The 15,683-nt window shown below is 39.3% G+C and overlaps 1 protein-coding gene across 11 annotated transcripts in view; it reads right to left on the reverse strand.

The window, feature by feature from the left end:
- Positions 1–2,201: 2,201 nt before the first annotated feature.
- The window catches only part of CPQ (carboxypeptidase Q), a 176,305-nt gene continuing 162,823 nt past the window's right edge, over positions 2,202–15,683 (reverse strand). For 4 of the 11 annotated variants that reach the window (XM_042808718.1, XM_042808728.1, XM_042808717.1 and 1 more), the window contains one exon: positions 2,202–9,329. In XM_042808718.1, coding sequence (XP_042664652.1) covers positions 9,266–9,329 — 64 coding nt within the window. In that variant the 3' untranslated portion in view covers positions 2,202–9,265. Of the gene's footprint in view, positions 9,330–9,450; positions 10,790–15,683 lie in introns of those variants that run through there. The other 7 variants (XR_006167102.1, XM_042808723.1, XR_006167099.1 and 4 more) reach the window with 6 other exon arrangements.

Genomic DNA, 15,683 nt, shown 5'->3' on the forward strand with positions numbered 1-15,683 from the left:
AAGGGAGCCCACAGGGAGATGGAGGGGATAAAGGAGGAGAGGCTCTGTGTGCAGACCCAGAACTGGATCCTGGAGTACTCTGGAGCTCGTGACTTCTCAGGCTCTGAAGAATCAGCCATCAGCTTGCTTTGCAATGCGCTCAGACTCCAAACAGCTAAAAGAGGCAGTCAGGGATGTACCTGGTAATTACAGACTGCAAACAAGATGACAAAAAGGGAAGAGTGTAGTCTATCATGTAGCAACTCAAATCATAGGTCTAAATATAATTGAAATGTAGCTTAAACTGCAGAGATTTGCTGTAACTCTAAATGCACTGGTGTTTAATCTATTGTATTACAATTTTACCATAACGTAATGAAGTGATAATCTATTTTTCAGTATTTCAAGAGACTGTCAAAAGAGTGAGCTGAATAAAGGAAAAATTCAATATAGAGGACAAATTCAAAGAAAGATAACATCTTAAAAGAAAACATTATAAATCAATGCAAAAAAATATTTTGAAAATGAATGTGTGAACTTTTGCCTGAACTCCTTAGAATAGAAAATAACCAAAGACTTTTTTACCTTTCATCTTTCACCTCTACATCCCCACTGTTTGAAAAGTTGGTGAGAGAGCAATAAAAGAGAGAAGAAACTCCTAACCCAAAGACTTATGCTGTCACCTTCAAAGAAGAAGAAAGATATGGGGAGAAGAAGGAAAAAATAAAATCCGTGTAAGTCTCAAATCTGGAAATACTTAAGTGATTATTCGGGAGGTTTCCCCTTCCTTCCCAAACTTTAGAAGGAAATAAATTTTTCTCCACAGATGTCAGTGTTTCTTTTGGGAGAGTTGATTCATGCAGAAAATTTTCACGAGGTCCAGCATTAACATCTTTGGTATTTGAAGTACCACACAACCAAAACACATTCTTACCTCCATTTATAGGTATTTATGTCATACAAACTACGTAACTTTGAACTCAGCCATTCAGATACAAGACTATGTGTGGGTATCAGATTAAGTTATTTTACACTATCTTGTGGGGATATTTCAATAACAGAGACCACTGGAGACAAAAAGAAGCATCATGATAAATAAAACTAAAATTAGTCATGGAGATTCTGCTGAAATTGCATATTGGAAAGGTTTCACATGAATGCTAACCAACACAGCCAAGGAAGAGGAGATGATGAACCTCCGTAATGCATGAAAATTGAGCTATTTTTCAGGAAAGATATTCCACTGCAATTTCTCTTTATAAGCACATATTTTGCAAGCCAGGAAGTACACAGTGTGAAGCTTGCAATTTTTATTCCACACATCACTTCCAAAATGCTGTTCAAATCGATGGCATTTCAGATTTCTAATCAGCATTCTTTGTGTGATAGTTAAAAACAAACAAAACAAAACCCAAACAGCAGTTAGAGGATGTTTAACTGTATGTTTAATTATGGAGTTCCAGTTGTAAATCCCAAGGCCTGATGGTAAGGTTGGTCTGTGCTTCCACCAAAGTTAATGAAATGTTTGCTGAAGTGAAAAATCCAAGGCTAGCTTTGGAGGATAGATGCCAATTAGAACCACAGAATCCTTAGAGTTGGAAGGGACCTTTAAAGGTAATCTGTTTCTTCTCCCCTGCAATGAGCAGGGGCATGCACAGCTAGGTCAGGTAGCCCAGGGCCTGATCCAGCCTTGCCTTGAAAGTCTCCAGGGACAGGGCTCCACTACATCTCTGGGCAACCTGTTCCAGTGCCTCACTACCCTCACTATAAGAGATGTTTTCTTTACATCCAGTCTAAATCTCCCCTCTTTAAGTTTGAAGCCATTTCCCCTTGTTCTGTCACCACAGATACTGCTAAAGAGTCTGTCCCCTTCTTTCTTAAAGCCCCCTTCAAATACTGAAAGGCTGCTCTCAGGTCTCTCCAGAGCCTTCTCTTCCCGGGCTGAACAGCCCCAGCTCTCTCAGCCTGTCCTAATAGGAGAGGTGTTCCATCTTTTGGATCAGTTTTGTGGCCCACCTCTGGAAGTGCTCCAACAGGTCTATGTCTCTTCTTTACTGAGGACTCCACATCTGGACACAGTACTCCAGGTGAGGCCTCACCAGCACAGAGCAGAGTGGCAGGATCACCTCCATCACCCTGCTGTCCACACTTCTTTTGATGCAGCCCAGGATACAGTTGGCTTTCTGGGCTGCAAAGGCACATTGTTGCCTCATGTCCAGCTTGCCATCCACCAGTACTCCCATGTCCTTTTCAGCAGGGTTGCACTCAATCCTCAATCCCCAGCTTGTACTGATAGTGGATGTTGACTCGATCCAGGTGAAAGACCTTGCATTTGGATTTGTTAATCTCATGAGGTTCACCTGGGCCCACTGCTCAAGCCTGTCTAGGTCCCTGGATGGCATCCCATCCTCCTGATGTGTCAACTGCACTTCAGAACTTAGTGTCATCAGCAAACTTGCTGAGGGTGCAATTGACCCCACTGTCAATGTAATTGGTGAAGATATTAAAAAGTATCGGCCCCAGCACCAACCCCTGGGTCGACACCAATCATCACTGATCTCCATTGAGACACTCAGACATTTACCACCACTCTCTGGACTCGATCCAGGGATGTTTCATTCATCAAACAGTCCACCAACCAAATCCATATCTTTCCAATTTGGAGAGAAGGACGTTGTAGGGGGCCATGTCAGTGTCCACATAGATGACACAGTGGCTCTTCCCTTGACCACTGATGCAGTGACACTGTCATACAAGGCCACTAGGTTGGTCAAGCAGGATTTGCCCTTGCTAAAACCATGCTGATTCTCCCATATCACTGCCCTGTCTTCCATGTATCTTAGCACTGGTTCCTGGAGGATCTGTTCTATGATCTTTCCCAGCACAGCGATGAGACTGACAGATTGGTAGTTCCTAGGATCATCCCTTTTATGCTTCCTACAAATAAGTGTGATGTTGCCTTTTTTCCAGTCACCAGAAACTTCACCCGATTGCCACGACTTTTCAAATATCATGAAGAGTGGCTTGGCAACTACACTGGCTAATTTCCTCATGGCTCTAGGATTCACCTCGTCAGGACACTTATTCTGTGGATCTTCAGATTCCTCAGGTGGTCACCTGATCTTTGCTTACAGCGGGAGGGATGTTGCTTCCCCTATCCACTCCTACCAAAACCACACATTTGAGGGCTGTGTGACAAGCATTATCAGAGAATATGGAGGCAAAAAAGCTGTTACATACTTCACCTTCCTCATCTGTTTTTACCAGCTGTTTTTTTTCTCTCATTAGGGAGGTTACGCTCTCCTGCACCTTCCTTTTCTGATTGAGGTATCTGTAGAAGCCTTTCTTGTTAGGAGAGGTGCTCCAACCGTCTGAGCATGCTTGTGGCCTCCTCTGGACCCCAACAGCTCCACGTCTTGTGCTGGGGGCCCCAGGCCTGGATGCAAAACTGGCCTGCTCTGTTTCTACTCCAAAGGACTGTAAAAGAAACTGGAAGAAGTAAAAATCCTGCAATTTCCATGGCATTTGTAGGAACAAGTACAATAAGAATGAAAAACTGAGGGCTTGTTTTTATTAAACACAGTGATCTGAGCCTAGTTTTCACTGAGATGTCCATATTACCTTTGATTTGAGAAAAAGTAAAATGCAGAAGGCAGGAGGGAATTTCTCTGCCTCTCATTTATATAAGAAAACACATCCAGATGTAGCCCAGGTCCAGTGGAGCACAGGGCTGCTGCTGAAGGCTCTGCATGGTGTGCAGCTCCTTCCTGCTTACACAGGAGGGAATGAAGACCCTAACTATTTTCCCACAAAGCAAGAGTCTGTTGTTTGGGGAACTAAATGAATGAGAAGAATAAAGTCCATTCTAGCTCCCCTTTTATACTTCTTTCCACAATGCCTGGCTCTGCTAGTTTTTCTCTTTCAAGAACTTCTCAATATATTTTCTGTGCTGCCTTCTATACATGGAAAAAATGTTTATGAGCTCAATCAAAGCAGCTGCTGCCTACCTTCAATTAAATCCTTCCTCTATATAAATCAAAGGGTAGACCTACATTGATGTGCTTACAGAAAACTGTGGTTTGTTTTTTTTTTGTTATTGTTGCTTGTTTTGCTGTTTTTTTTTTTTTTTTTTAAATAAAAATGCATTTCAATTAAAGCAAGCTGTGCAATTAGTACTTCTAGAATTGCATGTTCTGATTTTCGTCAGGCTTTACATCCCCCCTACTCTCCCCTCACTCATGTACGTACCCATTACTTAAAGTAAGGAATGATGAAAAGCACAATTATCTTTGTAATATACACCTGCAAGCAAAATCTGTATTTTGTATTTAAACACATTAGGTATAAGGACATCTCACATCTTACAACGTCACCTTACAAAGACAGGGATTTGCAAAGTATCTTTGCTGAATTCCTCCTTAACACTGGAACTACTGATGTCCCCTTTTCCAGTGCTGGAAAAGAAGTGACACCAAGGAACATATTTGAGATAGCCAGCGGACAGACTGGGATGGTGTCTTACATGGCTGCGCTTCATACTAAGGCTTTACCCACTGCTCTGTCACAGAGCTCACACAGGCTGTCTCAGGACTAATGGAAGGACCCATTCCTGCTACCATACTTCCATGCAGAAGTACCACCAACCTATAATTTGCTTTTCAAGCAAGTGCCATATTTCGGGCGAACATGGATTTCAGTTAAAAATAAGCTACTTCCAGTGGTCAGATGATACCATTAAATGGATACAACTCATTCCAACTTCAGTTCTGGAGATTTTAGTGTGAATGTTACACTGCACTGGTGCAAGAACTTGTGGTGAGAAAGCCCCACCAGCCCAGGCATTTGAATCGGCCATGAGCACAGCTAGCCTGGCTGTGTGCATTTAAGTTCTATGCCTGGCTTTATTACACTGTTAGCTTTAAGTACTCCATGAAATACATTATAGGGTCTTCTCAATAAAACCTGAAATCATATTGAATGTAACTGGCTTTGTGCCTTCACATATATTTCATTATCAGGTTTCCTAAGTCTCCTATGCCTTTACACAAAACCAGCTCTATATATAGCAACAACCTAAATTCACTGAGGAACTTACTTTTTCCATCTCATCTTCACCATGAAGCCAAGAGAAACAGCTCTCTCTTCTGAGTTATAAAACTCAATTTTATAACTGAGTTTTCTTTGCAGGGTATGGTGTTTCTTCAAGCTTGAAACTCAAAAGGAAAATAAAGTGCAGAAAGTTCTGCCCAGCTTAGTGGAAGCTCCCTCAGTCTGAGGAGCAAGGCATGCCAGTAATGTCAATCCCTTCTGAGCCCTAGTTCTGTGCCAAAATGCAAGACCCAGCAAGCAGCACTGGTGTGTAGGAAATTCGAAGGGACAGTCTCTCTCTCCCCTCTTGTTTTTCTTGATACTATTTTTTTTTCCAAAGACCATCAGGAGTAAAGTGGTGTTTGCTGTCTGTCATCATTCAAATTCAAACGAAGTAACACAGGGAATAAAAAAATGCAAAAAAAATTCTGAAAATGAAATATCAGGAGCTTTGCTAGTTGCTAGTGAAACCATGATACATTGTACCAGAACAGCACAAAGCTGCCCCAATACATTATCATTAGTATCAAATGCTCCGAAAGCATCACTGGAAGATGTAGAGGAGACCCTTTCCATAAGTAGCTTCAAACACAGAGGCTGCCTGGCGTTGAGGTAGCTGTTTAAACAAAGAAAGAAAAATATTTTCAAACCTTGAAAAACAGCTGGGGCTTGTTCTTGTTGCATTACAATCGTGTTTGGTTTGAGAACTTGTAGGGCTTTGGTAGCCAGGTCTAGGAGATGGGAAGAGGTGGGAAATAAAAGGTTTTTAGAAATAGCCTTTTTTTTAACAATGGAAACCAATATGTAGCGCTCATGGGAAGGCTGGCCTTTGTGCCATGGACAGCCATTTCTCTTTCCATGTGTTACAAAGGAGACAGCAGTAATTTTTCTCAAGACAAAACAAAACTCCATCCATCCTTTTATAGCCAGTCAGGAAGAGAATGCAACCTTTTATAACATGTTGTCAAGGTGATACACTGAGGGAATGATTTTCACTTTCTTGTGAAAACCTTTGGTTTGCAGAATTTAGTGTAACACTAATTCACAGAAATTTTGATCATCTTCATCCCCAGACACAAAGTGTCCAGGACACAAATGTTTCAGTTCTAGCAAGCACACCAGCTTGCATCTTATTTCTTCCATTTTAATGACTTTACGTCAGATTCCAGGAAAGTCATATATTGATTTTGAAGTTTTATTAACTGCCATTAAGAAACTTTCAGAGGACTTGCTACATCATAGCTCCCTGATCTTTTCTCTATTTATTAACCACATTATTCTTTAAAATTCAAATGGGCTGGTTATTTAATTTGTCCTGAATGTATGAATCCATATGTTCTGGAGGGGAGATTGATTGTAAGATACATCCTCAGATAATTTCAATTGTGAGAAAACATGCACTTTCCTTTTGTCTCACTGAACCACACCTTTCTCCTGCCGGGGAGCATGTCACTTCATCTGTGCCATGTCTTTTGTTTCAGCCATGGTCAAAATGTTTTAGTTTTATTTTATTTTATTTTATTTTATTTTATTTTATTTTATTTTATTTTACTTTGTTTTTAAGATGAAAGTGTAAAAACGATCTTTGATGCAGTCTTATTCCTGTTGTTTACATTGAAGTATTAGATAGCAACCACAGTGTGACATGAAACCCCCTGGATGGAAGGCAGGCAAGTCTGAACATTTCAGAATCTCCTCTTTTGAGACAGGTGAGGCCCTTTGGATTTCATGAGCTTTCTCTGAATGTGTTATTGAGATATTGAATTTTTAGTGACATACTGAAGGCAAACAGCACAGCAATACGATGAGCGAAGATCACTGCGCCTGTGCCTCGTACAGCAGTCCTTCCATCTGTCATTGCCTCAATGCTGCTGAGGTTGCACAAAAGCAGTCGGGACTTTCTTCCTTTCTTTCTTCAATTAAGAATCACTGCACGCAATATAAATAAATCACCAACATCTGTAGTCACACAAACTTCATTTTCCCCTAGAAGACAAAAGGGCAGATTTCTCATGTCTGAAGATTCTGCAAGCACACTGACCGCCGGCGTTATCCCACTGGTAAGGTACCAGCTCCAAAGAAGTTTGTTGAGAAGATTCATTGCAAAGAAAACTTGCTTCAGGGAAATAGTGGGAAGCCCATCAATTTCAAACTTTAAAGTAAACCTTGACAAAAAAACTCAGAACTCACTGCACGAAACAATCCTCTGAAAAGGCAAAAAGGGAGATGAAAAGCCCTGCTACAGCAGTATTACACACTGCAGTTTCCAACCACAACTTCATATAACAGTTCTTCTGGCACCAGGGATTGTTCCCAATTTTCCTTGAATCAAAATTCTAATAAAAGTGCACCGAGATCAGCTCATTTTCACCTACTTGGGTGATGAACGATAATGAACCCATCAGTTATGCAATTCTTCCATCCAGCTGGCACAGACCTGCTTAAAGCTGGTTTAAACTTCCAAGCCTGACATCAGCCAACTCAGGTCTTGGTCCTGTAACAACATCTGAGGCAACCAGAGTATTTCCTGGATTCAAATGTCTTACTTTTTCATACATTTGTACTGAATGTAGGCATTCTGGTCTACAGTTTCTTTATTTTTTCCATCCATGAGAAAAGGGGAGTGCTCCAGGTATCCCGGTGCTGTGTATATGGGCACACTAAGAATTTTTTTATCTTGCCACTTGCTCTTCTTGTTATTTTACCTTATACATCCCACTTCTCTAAGGATGTTTAGTTTTCTTCCACACTAAACACAAGGCACAAATGTGGTTTTCATTCCTTGAACACCCGACGCTAACTTGTTTTTGGTGGTCACTGCTGGCAAACTGAAGTGGTTTCTGAAATCCAGAGCCTTATTCCAGCTTAGAGCAGTATCTCAGATCCATTGCATGCAATTTATTCTCCTTGTGCTGCTTTCTTCCAGATGAGTGAATCGTGGGCATGCATAGTGTCTGTGACACAAATTAAAATCAATTTTTAAAGAAAGTATTTGGAAAAAATATTTGAAGGCAGTGAGTCATCTTAAAGACAGAGTTCTTGTTTCACCTTAAAGTTCAAAGAACACTTTTATATAACTAAGTTTTTCTGTAATTTCCTTTAGTAAAGTGATGCAGTTAATACCATGTATCAAATTTGGAGCCAGGGGTTGACAGGTGAAAAAGCAATTGATGTATTTGGGAGCTTGAAAACAGAGTTATCAGTAAACACTCTTCTTAAGCCAAATTCTCACTTTAATTTTCTACCCTGAGAAGTCTTCAGTGTCATTAATTGTATCTACTAAGAAAATAGAAAGTAGAAGAATCTGTAATGAAACTGAACATAGAGGGAAATCCTCTGACATTTCACTAACTTGTTAGTGCTTTATGAGGGATGACTCCTAATTATTTGTACTAAAGGCTCTGTAACCACCATGAACAGAAGCAGAATATGTGTGTGAGCTCTTTGTGTATTTCTGTTCAAGATAATGCAGAAGGGTGTAACCTATTTGCATTTGCAGAGTCTTCTCTGAATTTACTCCAGTAAGGCTCATTTCATGCAGCTATAAGAAAACGTGTTAAGAACAAATAAGACATTTTATTAAAATTACAGTTTTATTGTGCTAACTCTCATTCTAGGGGAAAAAAAAAAAAACACAACACTTTAACTTTGGGATATATTACTTCTTTACAGTCTCATGGTATTACTATGCATGATGGGTTTTGTACTAAACATTGCTATTCTCTCCTCATGATGTTATTTTCTAGAAGTCTCTGTGTGGAACTTTAAAGGCAAAAGTCTACAATTTCACATACAAAGAATCCATTTTTTTTTTAACCAACAGAAAATGCTCCACAACTCCAAGTTTTCATTTGTTTGAAGGTCAAAAAACCATCAAATTCTGTGTTTTCCATCCCAGACCATGAATCAGTCACAACAAAGTAGGGCCACAATGGTATTCAGATTCCAGTCAAGCTGAAGTATTATTTAGTTGTAAGGTTAACTCACCTATGGAGCATAATTATGTGATGCCAAAACCTCAGCTGCTTTCAGGTTATGACCAAGGACAAAAGATGCCTCATTAGAACAAAAAGCGTCCCATGCTTTTGACAGCATCCAGTTTAGAAAATACACCTTGTTAAGCTTTTCACAAAACACATCTGCACAGGAGTCATACCTGTAGGGTGTGCCAAGACCACCCAGCACGATGGCTACACAGTCAGGATAGGGCTTGGGAGTTCTGGTTTATTGTTTTAAGTGAAAACCACCAGACGGAGCTGATCCTAAAGGAAAAAAGTGGTCAGAAAGCAAACTTTTACAGCATGGCAGTAAATTTGGAGCTTGTTAGAATGTGGGGGATTAATGGCAACAGGGGGATATTGAAGAAATCACAATAACTTCAGGAAAAAAAAACAAATCCAATGTAACTGCTTTCCCTGCTTGAGTTCTGAACACCCAATGCCATCTGTGTACATTTACAACTGTTTTTAAAGTAATTCGTACCGATGTGACCGATGCTTATCTGAAGCTGCAATCTTCATTTCATTGTATTTTAAGCCAGTGTAAATTGATGGAACACTGGGAACTCTTCCTACAATTATTTTAAACTGTGCTGATGATCTTTTTCCATGGAAGGGCCTAAAATTGATATTGTTAAAAACACAGGAATTCATTTCATTTTGCTGTTTTACAACACCAACCTCACAGAGATCTTTCAAAACTTCAGCTGGTCAGTAAAAACGTTTCTGCAGACAGTGCAAAACTCAGACATTTCTGTTTTAAAGGATAATAAACACTGTGCAATAAACAACATTGGTACGTTTGCAGCTTCTCTGAAGTTTGTCAAATCCTGATGTCTCGTATAATCTTACACCTCAAATAGATTTAGAAGCACTGCAGCAGCAACTCTAAGACTAACAGCATCAGAAATATAGAAGTCAGGTTTTCCCCATCCATCACTTCACAGATGTGGACGGGAGGGATAAAATTTTCATTGACACCTCATAGAGCACACACAGCAAATGTTTACTCTGCTCTTCTGCTTTGAAGATACCGTCAAGCACTCCACTGACAGCCATTCCTGTTCCTGCTTGTTTAGACACAGTTCTGAAACGCAGAGATATGGAACATGAAAAGTATTCAACTTCAGTGATTTCACAGTGTGATGACAACGCTATATATTACAAATCCATTGCACACCCAAGTTTAAAACACACACAAGTACTGCAGTTTGAACTATAATTCAAGCTATTTGGGAGGAAAAAAAAAAAGAGCTGTGACCCTGAGCTCTTCATGAACTTCAACCATTTGGAGAGGGAGAAACAAAAGTCATATTCACCTCCACATGGCTGCCAGGCAAGAAAACTCTCATTTCAGCACCGTGGATTCAAAGGGAGTCTGTGCCTAGTAACTAAGCAGAAAGAGCTCCATGGTGATCCTGCATTAGCTGCATGGAAGGACTTTCAGCTCTCTTTTCTCCAGCTGCAGAGTGAGCATCCATTGGACCAACGGACAGTGCAGTCACCCAGGCTGGCATGTGAAGCTGAGCTTGTTTGTTCATTGTTTGTTTCTAATGCAAAGATGTGGGGTCAGGCACAGCATTTCTCTTCAATAAACGCTTCTAGCTCTCACTTCACGAAGTCAAGCTTACATAGTACTTGCAGCTGGAAACAGAATACCCACTGTGTCCATGGCAGGAGGCTGGAACAAGGTGTTCTATAAAGTCTCTTCCAATCCAGCCATTCTGTAGGGGATGAAGAAACTCATAATCCTACAGTCTCCTACAGAGCAGTCCCTGATGATACCAACAGACACTGTTGGGAGTTTGATCACCAGAGAAGTACATGCATATTTGCCCTAATTTGGCCTTTCAGTTCATGTAAATGCCTAGTGTGGCAAATCTGAAGAGGAATTTTAATTAAAATTGTAGATTTCCTTCAACTGAGTCTGCTTCCTTCTATCAACTTGCCAAATGAATCCTCCTTACTATTAGAAATCTATTCCAGACAATAAACAGACTCATTTTTAAAACACTGATAGTTTATTGTTTAGTGCATATGGTACTGAAAGAGTTTGCTGAAATATTTTATCTTATCTTACACATCCAGAAACACTCCTGTTTACGAGATGAACAAAGCTGGGTTTCAACAGCTGCACACGCCAAAAACAAACTTCGCCTATTCAGTAGCTAAAGGTATTTATACATAGAAATGCAGTTTTATGAAGATCTAACAAGTCAAAATTTTTTAAGTAATTACTTCTACTGCTCACACTTACCCTTCCAATAAGCTTGCCATATAGTCAAAAGGACTCCTGCTTAGAGGGAGAGCAATATTAAATGCAAGCTCACTTCCCAGCAAAGCAATATCCTGTTTACCATTCCAAAAAGGCATATAGGAATTTACAACTACTGTGGATTTCCTTCTCAACATTTCATGTTAAAGGTTCAGGCTACATTGTACCGGCTTAAAATAAATGCTATGCAGAACTCAGCACTGAGAATTGCTGCTGAAGAGAAGCGTGCACTTTTCTGCAGATATTTATAGCCTCCTCTGCTCCTGTGATAAGCAATTTGGAGGGGTAAAGCACTCAACATTTTACTTCCATTCAGAAACTACACAGTGATTTTATGCCTTTTAAACTCCACAAGCCTAAATGTCCCATGACTCACTCTCTAGTAATTCTTTTCATTAAATTCAATTGACTGATGAGCTAAAACTGGATAACAGGTACAAAAAAAACAGCATGGAGTTTGTATTAAAAATGTAGATATTTTGTTATCTATTTCTGAGCAATCACGAGTTTCTCTATCTTGTGTCTTATATTACGAGCTGTGATCATTTTCTGTCCTCGTAATAGAAGTTTAAAGCAAAAAAAAAACCAAACACGATGACTTGTAAAAGAACTGAGAAAGCTGCTTTTAAGTATAGGCAATAAGGTATGAAATCTCTGCAGCTGTATCACTGATGTAATGTCCCCAGAAAAAGCAGGGGTATAGATGATTTAGGGTTAGCAACATATTGAATGCAAAAAAGTAAAGTGCAAATATTCCAAAAATTATAATGAAAGCCACAAAGAACCTCAGAGAAATCACAGTTTGCAAGACTCTCAGATATTCAGTGCACGCACAGGATTTGATCAAGATGCACGCAGGCATTTTTATCTCAGTTCCCACTAAGACTAAAGAATAAAGTTGTCACTCTGTAAATCCAGATATTTTTTGGCAAATTCTGCAGGTGAAATGCATACTTTGAAAACAAGTAGAAATGAAGATGTAATCTTCAGGATAAGAAAGCTTTTCTGTGTTATGCATAAAGATGGAAACTGGTGTAGGTATTTTTGAATATGTTTTAAGATTCATAAAAAGAGTTTAGATCTCCATGCCTTCTTTCCAGAAGTCAGTAACTTTGTTAGCTGATGGGAAAAAATACAGTAATTTTCTCATTTCTCTCTCTTGAATTTGCAGTCCAGACTCAAAAATGTCACTCTTGTGCAAAATATTACACTTGAGCTTCAAAAGGATCGTAAAATAAAAAGAAAGTCACATCTCATTGATAGGCTGCACAGTCTGGCAAAGACTGGAACTTCTGTGACCAAAATTAGATTTAGGACTGTCTGGTTGTGTGGCTTTTGGAAAACCACTTGACTTCCCTTCTTTGCCCATTAGAAATGACTTCCCACAATAATACTGAAAAATCACCTGTAGGCTGTGGTGACTTTGTGAAAGAGTATCTGCAACATCACAGTGCAGAGCTGGGAAATTAAATATATAAAAAGCACCATGCACAACTGCCCCATATCTTCCTTGGATTCAAAGCAGCATTACTTTAAAACAGATATGCCTAATGACCAATTTCTACTTCAAAGCAGCATTATCAGGAGGAGAAATGTTTCTTATTATTTGTCATGATAAATAGCAAATGCAGATAGTAATGCAAATGCAAATAATGCAAGTAATGTAAATGCAAATAGTAACTACTAAACTACACATTTTGCAGATGAATTCTGAAGTGGCTAATCATCTTAAAGTCTTGTTCTTGTCCTCCAATGGGACCTCAACTCTGCTATTAACTTACATTTTACATGCATTATAAATTTTAATGCTGTGTTGTTACATCATGCTACACCAAGCATGAGAGTGTAGGATAAACATCACTGCCACTATTTATTAGTGAATCTGAGGTAGATTCAAGTAATGCTCCTCAACTCACCCTGCAAAGCTGCAGACAGTACTTGAAGCCACTGTCCTGGCCTCTGTGTTGCCTTGCTCTTTGCTGTCTATCCTCTGGAGTTGCCCTCTTTAGATTCCATACCCTGTCTTTCACCTTTAGAAAATGTTCTGTGGTGATGAAGATTCACTTCACTTGTCACAAAGCTCTGCCTGCCAATAACACAGGCCAAGGACATCAGCAAGTAGAGGCCCTGATGGAGCTCTTACCCTTGTGCTCTTCAGAGTCATCTCAATTGCATTTTGCAGTTTCTGAGGCCCAAGGCACAAAAAATGCAGACTTTGGAAGTCAGGCAATCTTTTCTAATACCCATATAACCATACAGACACTGAGGAAGACAGAATGGAACACCAAAAAGACTTGGAAAATCAAAATATAACATAAACTAAAGAAGGCTGGCCTGTTCAAAGTGAAACCAAACTACAAGCCAAAGACAGCGCAGAATATTAAGTTGTCATGAAGGTCCCTCTTCCATGTGCCAACAAGATCAATAAGAAGAGAGATATCTGAAGTCTTCCACCAGGTGTTTGTACAACATATTTATGAAACAATTGTAACTACAAGTCGCTGCTCCATAGCTGGTCAAATCTTCATGCAAATGGTTTGGAGCTTCCAGAAGTAACTATGGACAAAATATTACTTTTTTCCATTACACACATGGTGAACACATTTGGTGGATGCCTTTTCCTTAGAGACAGTCAAGGTGAGGCTGGACAGGGCTCTGAGCACTAGATGTAGATGTAGACATCCCTGCAGGGCATATGGACCAGATGACCTTTCAAGCTCTCTTCCAACTCAAACAATTCTATGATTCTATGATAGATGATCAGGCTCCCATATTTAGCAGAAAAGAGAACAAAAAAAATCAAGAAGTTTTTCTTCCAGAAAGTCTTGAATTTTCCCATTCAAGAGTGAGCTGTGATGCACGCATCATTAATTTCTATGCAGAAAACATTGTTCACTTCAACCAGCAATTAGTGGTAACATTTCTATCCTGTGCAATGATGAGATTTTTATGCTAATCATTACGCAGCAGTAAATTAATCATTTGGGCACATTTAGATGGTATGTATATTTCATGAGACAGATATAGATATCAAGATTGGTTTGATATTTACTCATGGCAAATGAAAGAGTCTCAAATTGTTATGGGGGGAGCATACTAACTAAATATACAGCCAGAAATGTTTGCAGCGTAACAGCAGAAGAAGCTGTTTCCTTGTACCAAGAAATAGCTCTCTTTGCTTTTAATTATTTTAGAGGAGGTAAAAATCTTGTGGGATTGAAATTCCAATAATGCTTTGACATACGAAGAACAAAACCAGCAACTTGCTTTCTGATCCCGTATTTTGCCTTTTATTACTGGCAAAATTACCTATGTTACATTGTGTAGGATTGAAAAGAGATTTTTCATCAGCACTTGTGCTATCATCTAGTCGGCTAAACGAATTATGTATCTGACTCGTCCCTCCGTAACTATGTCTGAAAGCTTTGTGTTGTAGCAAACAGGAAGCCTGCCCAGGGGCCTCCCTTCTCATCGGATGTGAGAGATTTGTAATACCTTCAGGAAAATATTTATTTGAAATTGAAATTTTTTGACACGTATTTCAATACTACTGCTCTTTTCTTCAGCTCTAAGCTCACAGACCTTTTCAGGCAAAAAACCTATCTAGTCCAAAGCTGACAGTATTTTATTTTATCAGAGGGAAACATACACGTGGTGTCCGTATCTTAGAATGTCATCAAAATACTTACTGAAAGCACATATTTATGACAGCTGATGCTGACAATAATAGTAATAGAAATAACATCTTCAGCTTCTACTTCCTCAGCTAAGGTAAGACAACAGTGTTGTAGTGGTATACAAGTAGGAAGTAATGTTGCTATACCTGGATCACTTAAGAAGTGTTCATGAACCAAAAATTGACTACACTATATATGTTAAATTGCCAGCTATTGGAAAAGCATAATTGCTACACTGAGTGCGGATTAAGATGAGCTGTTGCACAGCGAGTACAAAAGCCCACAGGGAAAGAAATTCATTGCCATCTCTCCGTTATGGAAATTTTTGAGAGGTACATCTCAACGAGAAAGGACATCAGGAGAATAATGCGAGCACGAGAAACTTAAGATCTGAGAACTGTTACAAGTCAGACCAAATAGAACAGGTGAGTCAAAAAGATCAAAAAGATCATAATCAAAATGATTATTATTTTAATAAAACCCTGCTTTTTAGGGAAAAAAAAGATTGGTTTTCAATTCAAGAAACATGTTTTAATTTTACCATTAACATAACAAAAAGATTGTGATTTTGATTTTACATCTGCTCTGCAGGTCTTCTATGCATCCAAAGTTGCTATGAAGGTTCAATTTTCATCAGGAGCATGATGACCCTAGTTTTTAAGGCTT

This window comes from Centrocercus urophasianus, unplaced genomic scaffold (assembly GCF_019232065.1).
Source record: "Centrocercus urophasianus isolate 14NV4802_14NV808 unplaced genomic scaffold, USGS_Curo_1.0 seq_11, whole genome shotgun sequence".
Taxonomy (NCBI): Eukaryota; Metazoa; Chordata; class Aves; order Galliformes; family Phasianidae; genus Centrocercus; species Centrocercus urophasianus.